The sequence below is a fragment of the Ptychodera flava genome, chromosome 4, assembly GCF_041260155.1.
Source record: "Ptychodera flava strain L36383 chromosome 4, AS_Pfla_20210202, whole genome shotgun sequence".
Classification (NCBI taxonomy): Eukaryota; Metazoa; Hemichordata; class Enteropneusta; family Ptychoderidae; genus Ptychodera; species Ptychodera flava.
This window is the reverse complement of record NC_091931.1, coordinates 32,510,666-32,528,749: the sequence shown is the minus strand read 5'-3', so window position 1 is coordinate 32,528,749 and position 18,084 is coordinate 32,510,666. Positions and strand designations below refer to the sequence as shown.

The 18,084-nt window shown below is 37.1% G+C and overlaps 2 protein-coding genes across 2 annotated transcripts in view; one reads left to right on the top strand and one right to left on the bottom strand.

Moving 5' to 3' along the window:
- Window positions 1-18,084, bottom strand: part of LOC139131532 (glycine receptor subunit alphaZ1-like) — a 95,764-nt gene that overhangs the window by 43,589 nt on the left and 34,091 nt on the right. The gene's annotated exons all lie outside the window — the stretch shown is intronic.
- LOC139131528 (uncharacterized) lies at window positions 2-17,160 on the top strand. The gene is made up of 10 exons (XM_070697622.1): window positions 2-325; window positions 6,720-7,054; window positions 7,813-7,967; window positions 8,437-8,606; window positions 9,576-9,782; window positions 10,367-10,450; window positions 11,690-12,296; window positions 13,297-13,486; window positions 14,922-15,137; window positions 16,162-17,160. Exons 1-7 carry the CDS (start codon window positions 2-4, stop codon window positions 12,284-12,286), a joined length of 1,872 nt encoding a protein of 623 aa, XP_070553723.1. The 3' UTR covers window positions 12,287-12,296; window positions 13,297-13,486; window positions 14,922-15,137; window positions 16,162-17,160.

Sequence of the window (18,084 nt, the reverse complement as noted above, 5' to 3'; positions counted from 1 at the left end):
AATGCTATGCAAAATAGCCTCCGATTTAGGCTACCCTGGGCCGGAGAAATTGTACATAAGCACGAGGAGAAGTCGCTACCATCATCAGTGCGGCGAAGACTCAGCAACGAAGATGACAGTGAAAAGGCATTGGTGGTTCGTGAAAGAAGACGGGCAGGAAGAAGTGTTTGTGTATGTCACAGATCCTAAGAAGAGTGGTGCAAGTGGCAAGATTGGACACCGGCTGTCGATAGGTGGTCGCAGTGCAAAACAACCAACTTCTGCTGTTGAGAAGTTGGACGTAGACGCAAAAAACCGAAACGGCCTCGGGCAAGTTGGCATCAAGGTAAGTGTTCCCTTTTTCGTCGACGTGGAAGTTGTTATTTCATGTCACATATGTGTGTATGCGTGGAGCATAGAGCGTTTGCCCCCGGAAACGCACCGCTGGAACATCTGTGGTACTGCCATGGTGCACGGTGATACACAGCCGTGTATACGATCCCTTGCTCGGCATTCAGGTCCGTGCGTTCCCGGCGTTACATGGCCCGGCGCGGCGGAAACACACAGACATGTACCGTACGCAAAGCAAGTATGATCTCACGCGTACTCTACATACTGGCTCTCAAATCAGAGTGGCATGTTTTCCACTACACGCCGGCCATAATACCGGTCGGCGTTAGCTGCAAAATTGTAGCGCTACGGTGAGGCGGTCGGTGCTTTTTTGGTTTTTTGCGACTTCGCTCACCAGTAGTCGCAAAAGAACAAAAATCACCGGCCGCCTCACCGTAGCGCTACAATTTTGCAGCTACGGTCGGCGTGTATCAGAAAACAAGCGACTGTTTTGCTAGAGCTATTATGTTATGTTATGTTATGTTATGTTGATTCTGAACGCAGGCTCCCTAGTGCCTCTATGTTCAGCTCTGGAATGTCAGCTAGTGTAGTCTTGTCCGGTCTGGTTCTGATAATAAACTGCTCAGTGTAGTTATATTTCATTGGTTGATTCTTTAGGTAATTATCCACGCGATTTTTGAACATGTTGATTGATGTTGCAGTGACGACTGGCTCTGGAAGATTGTTCCAAATGTCAGTGATCCTTGATGTGAAGTAGTTTCTTCTGAGCTCAAGTCGACATAGTTTTTTATCCACCTTGTATGAGTGACCTCTGGTTTGTAGGTATACAGCACGTTGAAATAAGTTCCCTGTGACCCGTCTATCATAAAATCCGCCATAATTTAAACATCTCGATGAGATCGCCGCGTAGACGTCGAAATCTAAGTGTTGGCAATTGTAAAATCCTCAGACGATCTTCGTATGTCAAATTCTGTAAACCTGGGAGCATCTTCGTCGCTCTTCGTTGAACATTTTCTATGCAGTCTATGTCTTTCTTCTTATATGGGTTCCAAACACTGGAGCTGTATTCCAAAATTGGTCTCACTAATGCTATGAATAGGAGTTTGAAAGTGCGTTTATCCAGATAATTAAATGTTCTTCTTATTAGACCAACTATTCTGTTAGCTTTATTCACTTGAGTCTGGATATGATCATCGAATTCTAAATTGCTGTCAATAGTTACTCCTATATCCTTCTCTTTTCTGACAATCTCTAATTCAGCTTCAGTCCCATCGTTTTATGAACATAGTGTAGGATCTGCACTGAACAAATTCCTTTTACTATGTATTGTAAGTACTTTACATTTGTCAGGATAGAATTTTAAGAGCCACTTGTTGCTCCATAGTACAAGGCTGTTCAGGTCACTTTGAAGTACATCGGCATCTGAGGCACTCTGGATTTCTTTATAAATCTTTGTGTCGTCCGCAAACAAATAGATGTTTGAGTTCACTCAATCTGGCAAATCATTTATAAATAACACAAATAAGACAGGCCCCAACACTGATCCTTGGGGAATCCCACTTGTAACGGCATGCCATTTTGAATAATTTCCATTAACACAGACTCTTTGTATACGATCTTTCAGGAATTCCTGGATCAAATTACATGTTAAGTGACTTATTCCATACTGCAGAATTTTGATAATGAGACGCTTGTGGGGTACTTTATCGAAGGCTTTCATAAAGTCCATATATACCGCTGTTATCTCCCCGCCGTCATCCAAAATGGTTGTCCAGTGGTCAATCACATTGTTCAATTGAAGTGTTGTGGATCTTCCTCCAATAAATCCAAATTGTTGGTTGCTAAATAAATTATTTCTGCTCATGTGTGACACTATTCGATGACGTATTAACTTTTCCATTAATTTGCAAATTATGCTGGTCAAACTCACTGGTCTATAGTTTGATGGGGAATGTTTACATCCCTTTTTGAAGATGGCTGAGATCTGACCTTCTTTCCAGTTTTTCGGTATCGTTCCAGACAAAAAGGACTTGTTGAAAATGATGCACAGTGGAGTGTCAATAATATCAGCTAATTCTCGTAGCACTTTGGATGAATATTATCAGGTCCAGGTGACTTTGAAACATCCAAATTCAGTAGTAGGTCTCTAACTTCCTTTGCAGTAAACAGACTGTCACTAGATTGTTCACCATTATAGGTTTTCTCAAGGGAGGGTAAACTACTATCAGTATCGGACTCTATTGTGTATACACTGCAGAAGAACTTTGCCAGTATCTCTGCCTTTTCTGCATCACTGCTTCCCACAACTGTTTCACCTTCTTCAGTTACATGTAGTTCTGCAATATTTGTCTTGACTTTCCTCTTAGAGTTTACATATCGCCAAAAGTGTTTACTGTTTGTTTTAGCCGATTCTGCAATATCAAGCTCTCTTGCCTTTCTGTCGTTTTTGATAATATTCTTCAATCTGTTTCTACTCTTACAGTATTCTCGATATTTGGCTGGATCTCTTGATTCTAGATATCTTTTCCATAGTCTATGCTTTCTTCTGATGCACTGGACAGTCTTTTCGTTAAGTGGTGTCTTTCCCTTGTGGTTATTTTGTTTTTTCACTGGTACACACTTCTTGATAGCTACATTAAGTCTATTCATGAACAGGTAATAAGCATCCTCTGTATTTTTTGACTGTAATAGTTCCTCCCAATTTATTGATAGTTCTTTACGTAATTCTGCATAATCTGCTTTGTGGTAGTTATATCGTACCCTAGGCTCAAAGTGTTGATCAGTGTAGCAGTTCAATTCGATTCCCAAGATACAGTGGTCACTAGAGCCTAGCGGGCTATAGTAGTCAATAACAGAAATGTAGTTGTCATCATTTACCAAGACCAGGTCCAAAATAGATGGTTCTGAGTTCGTTCTGGTCCTTGTGGGTTTGCTGATCATTTGGTATAAATAACAGTCTCGGAGACATTCTAAAAACTCTGTACTGTTTCTGTGTTTTGCCATCCACGTTGACCAACTGATGTCTGGATAGTTGAAATCACCCAAAATTAACAAGTGTGAAAAGTTCATACTGCCTTCAGTCACAGACTTCAGCAGAGTACGAAGATGGCTGTGATTATCTGTTGATGGGCTTCTATATATACATCCAATAAGCAAAGTGTCTCTTCCATGAAGATCAATCTTTATCCAAACACTCTCTTTAAATTCTGAGACTATTTCCACTTGTTCTGCTGCCAACTTCTTTTTAACATATATCAGGATACCTCTTAGTGCACTTCCGGGAAAGTCTGTTGGAAACAGGTCATAACCATCGATACCAAATTCAGCTAGAGAAACTTGATATCTCCGATTTTTTGGTAAAACTTCACAGATGGCTATGATATCTGGTGATGGGTTCTCTGTATTTTCAATGTAGCACTGCTTCAGTTCATCCAACTTATTTACTAGACTGTCAGCATTGGTGTAAATGCAATATAAGGGTTCAGCTTGAAAATTAATATTTACAGTTGTATTTACAGTTTCAGGTGTAAAGTTGTCCTTTATTCTTTTCCTTTGACCTTCACGAGCTTCCTTTCCCATGGTGGTCCTCTTACCAGGTATCGGTATTCCCCCGATGACGTTTCATTCTTTTCCTTGGCTTCCAAGTAAAGTTTCCTATTGATTTCACGCTCTTCTAATGTCATATCATGAGATACAGAAACCTTCTTGAGTGGATTACTATCTGGTACCTCTCGAAGTTTAGGAAGGCATTTCATGAATTTTTTCGTTGCATTCACATCTGCCATTGTAACTTTCATTGGTCTAGGTCTTCGCTCATTTGACGTCTCTTTCTTTCCTAATCTAACCACGTTGATTACTTGTGAACTATCCGCTTCAATAAGATCGGCTAGGTCGTTCACAATAGCAGTATCGGCTTGTTTTCTTGCTAGTGGAGCTGGATTGGTTTGCTCAGTTACACCGTAAATGATCATGTTCTTCTCTCTATCTGAGCTTTCACGTATCTCCTTGACTTTCTTGTGTACTGACTCCTCTAAATTGTCTATCTTTAGGCTTCCCTGTTTCTCTATATATTCTTCCACTACCCTTCTTACTCCGTCTTCGTCAACTTTTGTCTCTACACGTACTTCTAAATTTCGGATTCTGTCCTCCATCGACTTCAAAAACGCCGAACATCTGGCTTCAATTTCACTATCCAGTCTGATATTTTTCATTACTTTTTCTTCACAGCGATTACAAAACCAGTGTAGAGCTGGGTTTTTAAAGTTTTCATATTCTTCTGATGATATATTCAAACATGAGCGGCAGTAAAACTTCGAGCAGTACTCACACTGGACAATTTCGTCGTCATCATTCATAAAATTTTCTTTGCAAACTTCGCATGTCCATGAATCTTCAGCTTTGTTAGACTCTAGTCTCTTTGACCTAGATGTAGAGCCAAGTCTTGTTTTCGGGTCAGTTGTGGAGTTGGATCTCACTTTCGATTCGGTGGCGTGACTACTGCTTCTTGGCATGATTATGCAAAAATCCAATATGGCTGTCACGTCAGTATGCCTCGCACCTCTCCGATTTTCTAAGTTCGCAATGTTCAGTCACAGCAATGCAAAAACTCCAAAAACGAACATGAATCACTTCACTGCCACCAAAATTACTTGATGAGCCAATTTTTGGACGAAGAAATATACAAAATAACGTCCAAAAAAACTACATTCAAATCGCACACAAAGTTCACGTGCTCCCTTCGGAACCGGAACCGGAAACAATTATTAGTTGCAGTCGAAAATCTAGCTTTACAACTTTACTTTTAATACTTAGGTTAAGGCAAATAACATATTGACTAAGAGAAAACAAACTAACAACATGCAAGTTAAAGACAAAATGTCCAAAATTAACGAAGAAAACACCCAGTTAGGGAATGGTGGGCAAGCGTGATTTATACATAGATATCTTCTCTTTGGTGAGTTACTAATTTGAAGTAATTAACCACAAGTCACAGGATTTTGCTAAAAATCCAAGAAAAAAACTGATTCAATATGGCTGCCTAGTTTTAGTGGGAGAAAAGCTCCCAACAAAAGCTCCTGCCATTCAGAGTAGTAATGTTCTAGCAGCTACTGGTGCAAAATTTCCACAAAAATAAGCAAGTTTTCTGAGCATTTTCAGAGCATTATCATTGTGAAGGGTCTTGTCATATGTACATCAGTGTTTCATCCAGGATGGCATCAGCAGGGGGGATTTTCCCCCTTCACCAGAAAATATAGGGGGGATTCACCAGTGCATGTGTTCTACTTGTATCTGTAAGTTGTGACTGGCAACATTTCTTGGGGGGTGGTCCCCCTTGACAAATTACTAGGGGGTGCCAACATGTCAACAGAGGGGAATCCCCCCATCCCCTCTCTAGATGAAACACTGGTACATGTGCCCCTCTGCATAGACTCTCTCACAGCCTCTGGCCGTCTCAACCAACTGATCTTTAACGCTGAGGGTGCACATTGCCTTTAAGACGAGCGAGCACTCTCACAAATAATGTGTGGAAGTAGAAACTCAACCAGGGATCCTTTCCTCCTTTCTAACCTGGATGTCCATCTTGGAATATCCCAGAATGCAGCCTGAACTCCCTTAACTCTTTGTTTTCTTTCTTAATTTCTGACATTTTGTCATAACTTAGGTGTTTTTTTTTTCTCTTATCCCATAGTTTAATTGTCTTTACCCATGAAAGTCTTCTCTCTATTGGTTTAGCTCTCATATGGTTCCCCTGATTTTGAGCCAATTTATTAAAGGGGAAATTCACCAAGGATGATTTTTCCGTATGTGCTAAGTTTGGATATGTGAACTGTCCCCTGTCAGATTTGTGTTGCTGTTTACTACTGTGTTACTGTGAGTGGACAATGTGAGGGCCATACCCGTCCGGAGATGGTCCCTTCCATATCACATCATGCAAGCTCCAAGCTTGGAGCTTTTTTCCCATGATTCAAATTACATGGGCAACTTCCTGTACTATTTTTATCGTTTCTTTGAAACAAATTTGCAAGTTATAAATGGTGAAAATAGTTTTTCCTGGGTAAGTGACCACAGAGCTACCACATATGTGAAAATCATCCTTGGTGAACTTCCCCTATAAGGACGTCATCACAAACAAAAAAAAAAACAGTCATTAATGAAGACATGTACAACTGTACTTACAATAGATATGTAATATTGTATTGAAATCTTGAATTTTTTCCTTAAAAATTATTCTTATTAGACATGTTTCCTGATAAAAGTGATGTCTGTAATGACAGGTTTCACTTCATGTATCCCCTCATCATGCTGACATGTCAAACATGACACTGTATATACTCTATTTCCCTTGTGTTGTTTTTTTTTTTCCTTTTTCACCGGTTGTTTAGTATCAGATTCACTTTAAGAATCATCGCCACACTCTATATCGTCAAGAATTTGAGTGGCATCGAAATGACTTCTGTCGCAACTTTCGAGACATAACTGTAGCAGCTGACTTTGTAACAAAATACAATGAGCTAGTGAGCAGTGCCAGTGATCATACAGAGGAGCAGACAGATATAATTCCACCAGATGTGTCTATGGACACAGATTCGTCACTATCTGACAGTGAGTCTCCACTTAGCAGTCCATCAAGTAGTCAAAGTTGCTCAACTAGTAGTACATCAGGCAGTTCCACAGAAAGAAGATCCTTGTCTCCTGAACCAATCAACAACTCTAACAACATTTGGTAAGTTATGAAGAGAGTCGGTACTGCCACTTTTGTTAGTAGTGATCTGTACTAAAAAGTTATTGATCAAAACAAATGGGGAGAAGTTTGTGCTTTTTGCCTGTGAACCAGAACTCATAATTCTTTGGATGACAGGTGTTATTGTAATTGGAACTAGAAAAAAATGCAGATGAATGGAAAGCATAGTGTCACTTACAATTTCATAGGACTGTGAATGTAGAAAGACTGGTCAAATTCCTAGCTATAAAGGTGTCATTGGTAAAATTCATTTTTGGAAAGCATAGTGTCACTGACAATTTCATATCTATTTTGAACATTCATAGGATACTGAATAGTATCAAAAGTTATCAAACAAAAAAGTTGACTAGAAGCATGGACAGTTCCCTATACAGTCTATGATAGATTTGAACCAGTGAACTTGTGTGTGTTTTTTTGTTTAGCTCACGTTTGGTATACCAATATGAGCTTATGCATGTATGAAAGTTATAGTACATTATTTTTTAGTTGATGTCCAGTGTCTGTATGTGAGTTTGTATATCAGTCCACTGCCAAAAACTTCAGAACTGCTACACATTTCAGCTGTGAGCTTTAGGTTATCTTCAACTCAGGAAAATTTTACAATAATACACCTTTTAAAGTATGCAGGTTTTATTTTTGAGAAAGTTCCAAGTTATAGATTTTGTGTTTACTCATTCTAATCAAATGTTAGTACCACTGTATCATTGGCGGTGTTATTAATACATTTCTTATCACCCCAGTACTGGTAATGGTGATAAACAGAACAAGAACAAGCGACCAAGAAGTGGTGACAGTATACCAGATTTGATGAAGAAAAAAAGAAAACGTGTACCTGCAAATGAAGTTGAAGCAGACAATTCCATGCAGCAGCTTGTGGAAGGCCGTGCAATTCCTGGTAAGGATGTTTTGTGTAAATTCCAAACTTGGTGGACATGTGAAAACTAATTATTTTGCGTTTGTGGGTGAGATACCATGCAGTTCCTCTCCGGCAGCCGGCCAAGCTCAATGCGCATCATGCGCACAGCACTATTTTTAGAGCACCATTGATGTTTGTTGTGTTGAACAGGGATCTCTTTGGGGTGCAGTTATGTGAAATTTACACTGTCAAATCAGAAATATCACATCAAAAATTTGATTGGGCAAGATATTCACAGGGACAATGCCAATGGTGTATACGTGATAAATGATGCACAATCTCAAGTTGGTAACATGTAGCAGGGTTGTACCGAGGCAGGGGTCTCGGGACATTGACCCCAAAAAATAGAAATTGACCCAAGAAGTTGTAATGGTACAGATAAACCCAATCGATAAAAGTTTGCACCACTGTGATAGTGACGGTATATATATATTTTTTTTATCTGAAGGTATTTTCAGTATACATATGTGTAACTTAAAACTTGGCAAACAAGTGAGAGAGGTGGATAGCTATTTCGTCACAAAACTTGTCAACAGCATGGAAAGATTCACCGATGACTCATACAGTCCATATATTGTCCTGGTTGATTTAAGGAAGGAGCAGTTCAATAAGAATAACGTAAGTATGAATTGCTGCCCACATACTGGTAGTTCTAAGCTTTCTCAACATTTGAATTTCTTCAAGGCTGATTTTTACATATGTGCCAGCTTTGAGGTTCAGTTTCTCCATTTATATCACTCCCGGTTTTTAACAAAAACTGCCAAAAATAGTGACAGAAGTTGCATTCTATTTCTAGGCATTCGTCAACTTTACAGATTTTGAATCAAGGGAAATAAGTGCCTAAACTTGGTGCTTCCATCATATGGTATTGCAGAATCCCTAAAAATTTCCCATGACTCAAAATCTGTAAAGTTGATGAATGCCTAGAAATAGAATGCAACTTCTCTCATATATTGGCAAAAGCCCAGATATGTGGCATTAAGTTCATTTTGTTGTCATTATTTACATAAGAACCACATGGCAGGAAATTTAAAGGAAATTTATTTGAGACCAGGAAGAGAGAGTAAATTGTTTATCGGAATCGCCACTTCTACTTTTGCAGATTTGGAATTTTTTTTAATTGGTTGGTAAAATGGACTTTTGGAGCCTGCCCCATGTTTGTCCTGCTGCATCCCTGCACACAATTCACACTGTTATTGTGGAGAGTTGCAAAATCTTGATTGAGTTATCATAAAAAGTGAAATAAGTGGCAGATTCTGCTGGTTTGAAGAAAAAATGTTAAAAAAATTTACTCAGCTGCATAAGCTTGACCCCAAAAATCCAATGAACAAGAATTTTTTCTCTCTGGCCTGATGAGAAATTGTTGGTATATGCTTGAAAAGTGTGCCTAGGATTTTTGATGTGGTCCTCCAATCAATTTTTATAACAGAATATGTTTTTAATCAATGTTGTGTACATCTATCTCCATGTAACACATAAACCCATGTAACCAAATACAACAAGGAAATTGTTCAGAAATATAGGGTATAACCATAAGCTAGATGTTACTGTTATAATAAAGTATTTTGTATGTAATATTTTTTCCAGGTCAATGGATATGAATATACTATACTTGGGGGCCAACACAACTTCACTGCGACAAAACAGATGAGTGAGAAGTACAAGGATAAACCACTCTTTAAATCCAGAAATTGTAAAATATATTGTGACCTATCGGAAGAAGCAGCTATGTGGCTATCAAACCGACACAATGATATCCAGCACCTTGTACATAAGATAAGCACAAGGGAGAAGGTAAGATACCGTAAAATCAGTCTTTTTAGCTAGCATTGCTTTTTAGCTAATTTAGCTTGGTGTTGGAATTTGCTAATTTAACATGCCGGTTATTTAAACTTTTCTATTATACTTACTGTGATAAGATGTATCACAATATGAAAAGGAAAATTATTCAGAAGTGTTGCGCATAAACATACAGGAGCACTGATTATCATGATAACATCACTGTATTATTAAAGGGAAGGGTGAGCAAATAAAGAAGTCTTCTAAATATCTTCTTTTGGGATGAGTTACTAAATAGAAAACATTTTGGTCAACCACAAATCACGCGATTTTGCTAACAATGGTTTGCTAAAAAATGGAGCTTTTGTTTGTAGCTTTCTCCCTCTGAGAAACTATGAAGCACTACGGAACAGTTTTTTCTTGGGTTTTTAGCAAAATCACGTTACTTTTGGTTGACCAAAATGACTTCTATTTAATAACTCATCCCAAAGAAGATATCTATGTATAAATCAGGCTTGTCCACCCCTCCCTTTAAAGAATTATCCACTAAAATTTGACTGACAGTGCCATTTATTTGACTGTTCCATTACTCTCATTAGGTCCAGTTGTGCCGTGACAGGTTATCGTCTGAAAATACAGCTTCTGAAGAATGGAGAAAATCATGTAAGAATATCCTACAACAGGTAATGATGAAATTTTTATGATTATTTGAATCTTCAATTTGACAGACTTAAAAATGCAATTAGATTCATATCATCTTGAATATACAAGTTCATATTGCAGTAAAGATGAACCCTTATACCAACACATGACTAGAAATTGACAGTTGTCCTGTATCCAAAAATCGCTACGGTATTCATCCGAATATAGTACCCCCAATTGGCAACAGAAAATTAGCTAAAAATTCATGAGGGGTTTTAAACAGACCGGTATGTTACCCTAAATTGAAAAAAGTGTCATTAATTTTTCCATCTTAAAGGGGAACGTTACCCAAGATTTTACACTTCAGAATACAATGAGAATGGCTGAAATAGCAATATTCCGATGCTTTCATTCACTTTCACTTCTCCGTACGGCAATAGCGCCTTGGCAAATTCAGCCGGAAGTGACGTAGTTTACTTATGTTGCAGTTGACGCGAAGTACACGCTGTCAACGTAAAGTTTATTCCGACTGTTTATTAACGGGGCAAATATGGCTTCCTATTGTACATAGCCCAGCCTAGCTGACGACGCGATAAGTAACCTACGTCACTTCCAGGTTAGCGTGCGTCATTATCTCCACTATGCGTGAGTGAAAGTTAGTGTAGTGGACATTTTTTGCATGCCCTTTATATTATGTTCACAATATCAACTTATAAAATCAGGGTAACGTTCCCCTTTAAGGATGAGATGCACGTTTAATGGTACTTATTTTGAATCCAGTATTTCTCAGTACAGGTGATATTTTTGAACATATTTTGAGCATTCGATATTTCACACTTCTGACACTATTTCACTTTGAAGAACCAGAAAATAGGTTTGGTGGTCTACATTTACCATTTGATTACAGTTCAAATAATCTTGAGCCCTGTTATGTCACACCTGGTGTTATGTAGTGGGACACAGACACAAATGAAGTAATGTTGCAGTGTCACTCAACATGAATGCAATGACACCATATTTTTCTGGCTAAATAAGACTTTGTCTTACTGTGATCTTCCTTACTAAAGTTGTAATGTTGTGTGAAACAAGTTTGTCTAATAATTTTGTGTACATATCAGACCCAAGGGGAATGCAAAACTCTGGTTTGTTCTAATAATGATATTGCTTACAACTATATTGATGTTAACAATTTTAAAAAAATCATCTTCAAAACAGCTTGTCTCACAGCATTGATGTTTGATTGTAGGTTTGTCAACATGTTGTATTTGTTTCCTTCACAGAATGGCAAAGATATAGAAACAATCCTTAACCTGGCAAAGCTTCAACCAGATATTGCAAGCACCCTCGATGATGTGTTTGAAGCATATGAGACAGGCACACTTAAAGGACAAAAACTCAATAAGAAAACTATGATGACTAAGCCAGATCTACCAGTATATCTGTTCCATAACCTCGTTCTACTCAATGATGACACCATCAGTGATTTCCTTCAAAACATTAGAGATGGAGAAATGACCTTGCAAGAAATGAACAGGGAGGCGAAGGAAGTCAAGAAACTGAAGACCATACAGGAAAGTATGGTGAAAGAGCTGCACATGCCCTGGCAGATGTTTTCAGAAAAATTGCCAGAGTATGCCAGCAGAGAATATCTGAGCCGCTTCAAAGAGCTATCATTTAGCAGAGGAATACCTCCCGAAATGGTGAACGAATGCAGAAAGATCCGAGGGATTCTAGATGCAGGAGAAAATGTTCAAGATTCCAACCACACAAACATTTTCTCTGGGCAAGATGGCACCAAGGGATGTTGTATCTTTAACCGCAAAGGAGATAAAAGCTTGCTGTCCAGAATTTACAGGGGCAGAACTCACTCTAATTGATATGGATGAGGTAAGAGAGATCTCACAAAATTTGAAGCACAGAAAACTTTGTATTTAAATTTTTAGATTAAAAGGGTCAATTACTTGTCTTGCAACCTTGAGAACAATGTTAGATAACCTTACCAAAACACTAATTTTGATTGAATGTGATGTTATTTTTGACGACTGAATTCATTAACTGCGGAGACTATCGGTGACGTCATTTCTGTAAACACACTTTCGTAACTAAAACTATTTTTGTCATACTGAGTTACATAATGTACTTGGGACCAAAACTAATAAGTACTTCATTTATGTGGTGAATTTTATTTGTATAGCATAAAGTAGAGCTAGCCAATCAATTTTGGTCATGTGTTGTCTTGTCAGTGTAAATTCTGAGCTTGGTGGATGTGTGAAAAATACTTTGCATTTCTGGGTGAGATACTGTGCAGTTTGACACCAGCTGCAGCTGTCAGGCTCGATGCACATCATGCACTCAGGACTATTTTAAGAACACCCTTTATATCTGCTGTGGGATCACTTTGTGCCGCAATTAATACTCTTTCTTTTCATTCAAGTCCCCAAAAGCGTGATGAAATACCCATTATATAGCTTATCAACATGATGTGTTTAAGGATGGATTCAAAATTAGTACCGTTAAAGGTGCATCTCATCCTTAAAGACAGCATTGTTATTGTTGAAAAGCGATGAGTCAGAATTTCAATTCCTTTGTTGATAATAACATACTGAAAAGCTCAGTTGACAAACAGCGTACTTGGCATTTTGTAGGCTATCAAGACTAGAACAAGATACTGTAGTTCAAACTGAAAACCTGAGTTGGCCATGAGCCAAAGGATACAGATAATTTCCCAATACGTGTCTCTGAAAAAGTTGTAAATGTTTAACTTAATGTACACATTGTTTTACAAACATATAAACAGTAATAGTGAAGTAATCCATGTCATGACTATGGTTATGTTTATGGTAATACTCAAATTTTAACCATGCATTTACCTTCTTTACTTCTACAGATTGTGAGTGATGAGAATATTGAACAAGTGATGGCAACTTTGAAGGCCATTAATCTGGACTGCGGTGTGCCATACTACAATGTTGTGGTATTTTGTCAAACGGAAGAAATTCACTCCATAAAAACTATCCTAAAACAAACGTGTACTCGTACAGAAGAAGCATTCTACTTTGTGAAGAATAACAAATCATGTAAGTATAGTATTAATAATGTATATCTGCTTTGATCTGCTTTGGCTTTTAAACTGTAAATACCAGTGAAATTAAGTGGTCTGGTATGAACCATCATAACAAATTTTGAAACTGTCAATTCACCTTTTTCAAATAGCCTTTGTTTTTGTCTAGGGGTTAAATGTCTTTTGAATTGAGTATTACAAAATAAATCAATGCTCATCATATGAATTTTGGATGGTTAACATTTGCTTGGATTACTTTTCTGGGTGGCCTTATTTTGACGTTGGTTCACCCTGAAGGCCATGGGACCTGTGATTTGTTTGCAATAAGTTCATGATTATTTTCAAGCCAGAATTAGTTAATAAATTTGGTCATTAAATTGTGTGTTACAGAAGTATTATTGTTCATTGTGATTTGGACAGGTTTGAACAAATTAATTAAAGGATCCTATATACAAAATTGAATATTTTTCTGTCGAATTTTCAAAATGTCTGAGAACACCCTATCATTAAGATTTGTCGTTAGTTAATAATTAGACATGATTTCGAGTAATTTGCAGATCTTAAAATCAAAACATATGCATGTGCCTTTGTCTTGTCAAAATAGATAGCATTTGTAAACATCGTCCTTAGTTTACACTATTTATACTTTTTGAGGTTTGACACTTCTATTATTGACAGAGAAACGCCGTTCTGAAACCTTCACATAAGGTATCTTGGATCATTAATGTACGTAGTTTACAAGCCTAAACAACAGTAAGGCCAGGAAAAAAAATTACTGTTCATCAAAATCGCCACTTCTACTTTTGCAGGTTTGGGATTTTCTATTTTTTGGAAATTTTGAAAATTGGTTTGTTACATGAGCTTTTGAAGCCCGTCCTTTAGCGGATCCACATAACTATTGCTCATATTCACCATTTTGTGTTTAACACATGTTAGTCCTGCTACATCCCTGCACACAATTCACTCTGTTATTGGGGAGAGCTGTAAAATCTTGACCAGGGTATTGTTTTTATGAAATAAATGGTAGATTTTGTGTGAAAAAAAATTAAAACTTTTTGTGCACCGCTTCTGAAGCTTGACCCCAAACTATCTGATGAACAAGATTTTTTTTCTCTGGCCTAATGAGTAGCTAATGGGTCAAATACAGAAAATGCTAGATATTTTAGAGAACATGTTACACATTTGCAGACCAACGTTCTCTTAAAAATGTCAAGATTATTTTATTTCTGTGAATATAATTAAGATTTATGTGTGTTCAGCTGAGAGTTTTGTAGGCGTTACTTTAATTCTTCAAATTGACCAGTAGGGAAAATGAGTACCTAGCACAGATGATTGAGATTGATGCTGCTCTATATTTTATCTGATAATCTGGTTCACACACATTATTGCGTCATCTTACAAAAACTTGGATATGATTATTAAACAGATATTTCCATATCCTTTTGCTATAGCGAAGAAGACCCTTTGGAAGTCAGTTTATGGCATAGTCATCGGTTACTGGTCAGAAGATGGGCAGGTGAATTCAACACAGTTGAATTTTGGGGATGAACCACACCATAACCTTTGGATGGTAGAAGAAAAGAAACACAAAGAAGATATGTACAAAAACATCATAAGTGTGTTTTCCAGCCAGAAGAGATGGGTGTTGGACATCACAAGAAGTAATGGTAAGATTATAGAGAGACTTATCATCAGTGATTATATTTATACAAAAAATGCAAGTTTTACATACAGTTCAGAGAAAGATTATTTTGTGATAGTCTGTGCACATACCTGTACATTTTATGATAAGGCAAAACATGCATAATTTGTTTTTTGCATAATATCAAAATGTTGTACACTGTTCCCTTGGATGACTTTGTTGGAATTTGATCAAATATCTGCAACCAAGGTTTGCGATATTTTTGTTAATGCTAGTCAAGCAAATATATGTAGAAGTCTGTCATATATCTAGTCATCTATAAAATACATTGTAAGTTGTATAACAAAATTAATTAGAAACAAAAATCCCATATAGAGTTCCATTTTAGCTCACATTTGGTATACCAATGTGAGCTTATAGTACAACGGCATCCGTCATCCATATGTATGTATGTATATATGTATGTATGTCCGTCCGTCCGTCCACTGCAAAAATTTGAGAACTCCTGGACAAATCAGCTTGGTATTTGGTGTGTAGATACATCCTGGGCTGTAGATGGATTTTGTCCAAATGAAGTTGTCATTGCCAAAATTATGTAAATGAGCTTAAAATGATATAATATGATATAAAATGAGCCCTGTTTTTGTCAAATTTTTGTGAAAAATAATAATAAGTTCCAAACATTTAAACAACATTGAACCTGTGGGGACTCAGTCATCGACTGATGACTTGTTCACTGCATACTTTTCTACACATGCCTTCGTGGAAAATGTGTACATCATAGCAAATCTGCATACATTGTTTACATTATAGTTTACCAAGATGTGCTCCGTCACAATGAGTATTTGATTATGAGGCCAAAATTTCCTATTAGTGTTGACTGCACAAATTGAATTTTTAGCTCACATTCTGGTATTACATACCAATGTGAGCTTATAGTGTAACACGGCGTCTGTCGTCTGAATGTATGTAGGTCCGTATATATGAGCTCACAGTGACATTCATTGTCACTATTTTTTATTGAATGGTTTTATTTTTATATTTTTAAGGTGCTGTGTTCACAACCGCAGTAAACTCCGGAAGACCGAGCATATGTGTGGAAATGGATGGCGCTGAATTGGAAACGGTCTATTCTCAAGCTACAAAGCTTCTCCATTGGAATGTAGGTGATGTGCCAGAGGAAGACTTTGATTAGTTCAAGGAATGTTGAATGCAAAATTTTACACCTTTTTCATGCCTTATGTGCCGTGGTGAACTTTTGAAAGTGCACATTCAAGGTGTTAATAAACAAGGTGTTGAGGGACTGGTCAGTTTCTTCGGCCTGGGGGTGGTGGATTCATGGGGGTCACCCTGTTTTTTTACCTCCCATTTGCCATACATATATGGCAATGGGAGGTTATATGGTTGAAAAAAGTCTGTATGTGAGATGTCTGTCTGTAAGTATGTATGTATGGATGTCTGTCTGTCTGTCCGTCCGTCCAACGCAAAAACTCAAAAACAGCTGCACGTATTGAGCTAATTTTTGGTGTAGTGATGCCATATATGATGTAGATGTGCCGTTGTTAAAATGAACTATTTAGGCCCATAGATATGCTAATGAGGTAGAAGAAAAGTAAAAATGGTCAAAAATCAATAACTCAGGAACTACTCATCTGATCATTGTCATATTTGGGTTTTAGGTACCTTGGGCCAAACTCATTTAAACATATAGATTTGATGTCAATATTTGATGCTTTCTATTTTTAATGATTTTTTTTTTCTTTTTTTGCCATTTTAGTAAAAAAATCTTTTCTTCTTAAACCAATGGTTGGATCGCTTTTAAATTGGTGTGCAGGTACCTTGTGAAAACTCAAAACAGAATTCATCAAAATTATGGCACAATTTGCATATTTGTATTTGTGGGCAATTTTTGCCATTTTTGGTTAAAAAAATCTTTGAAACTATGTATGCCATTACTTTCTAATTGGGTGTGCAGGTTCCTAGGAGTGACTTGAAGATGACTCTGTGAACTCAAGGCGAAATTTGCAAATTTTGTGGTACTTTTTGCCATGCTTTCAAATTTGGTACATAGGTGAAATGTAGTAGGTCATTTGTTCAAAGTCAAGTACTGCCTGTGTGAATGAGCAGATTATGATTGTGCTGTTCATGGCTGAGGTCTTATTTATAGGACTGATGCAATTTTAGACGGTAATTGATGTTTTAACTGAATTTGACTTACGTTGTATGTAACTCTTGTACTGTATAAACCCTATCAATTCACCCAGAAAAAATAATCAATATAATTTCAAATTAGTGAATTAATTATGAAATAAACAAAGCCAAAATAATTTTAGTGTAGAATTATTAGAAAGTTCAACTTTTTTTACAGTTCATGGTGAAATGCTTACCATCTTGGAGGATTAAAACATGTAAAGGCAACTTTCTTGAATCCCAACTTTGACATATTCTGAACCGCCATATATTGTGCTCTGTATGTTATCTAAAAGAAATTGCTTATAACAGTTTGTCATGATAGGTTAGTCAAATAAATAGAGAAAGAGAAAGTTCCAATTTCCATTTATGGTTGACTTGGTAAGGATAAAATAAGATTACTTTTTGAGGAAAAAAATAGAGTGATCAATTAAAAGAGTGGTCAAAGTGATAGGGTTTTTATGGTAAAGCTTGACTGTTAAGATTCCTCATGTGCTATTTATAGCAATTATGCAATCTGTGTAAACAGTGCAATGAAAGTGTAACATGATTCCTTATAATGCTTTTGATGACCTTGAACTTCTTAAGGTTCCAAGACAAGAAATTGACCATTTTAAACCAACAATTCTCTAGTGTTTAAGAAGCTCAGAACCCCCGTAAATTGTATATTTTCGGAAAGCCTAGATATAGGGGAACAGTTTGGTTACCATAGTGTCACCATTGTTTACATAACTATCACGTGACAGGTAATTTGCATAACCTTTCAAAAATCGGTTTTCCCT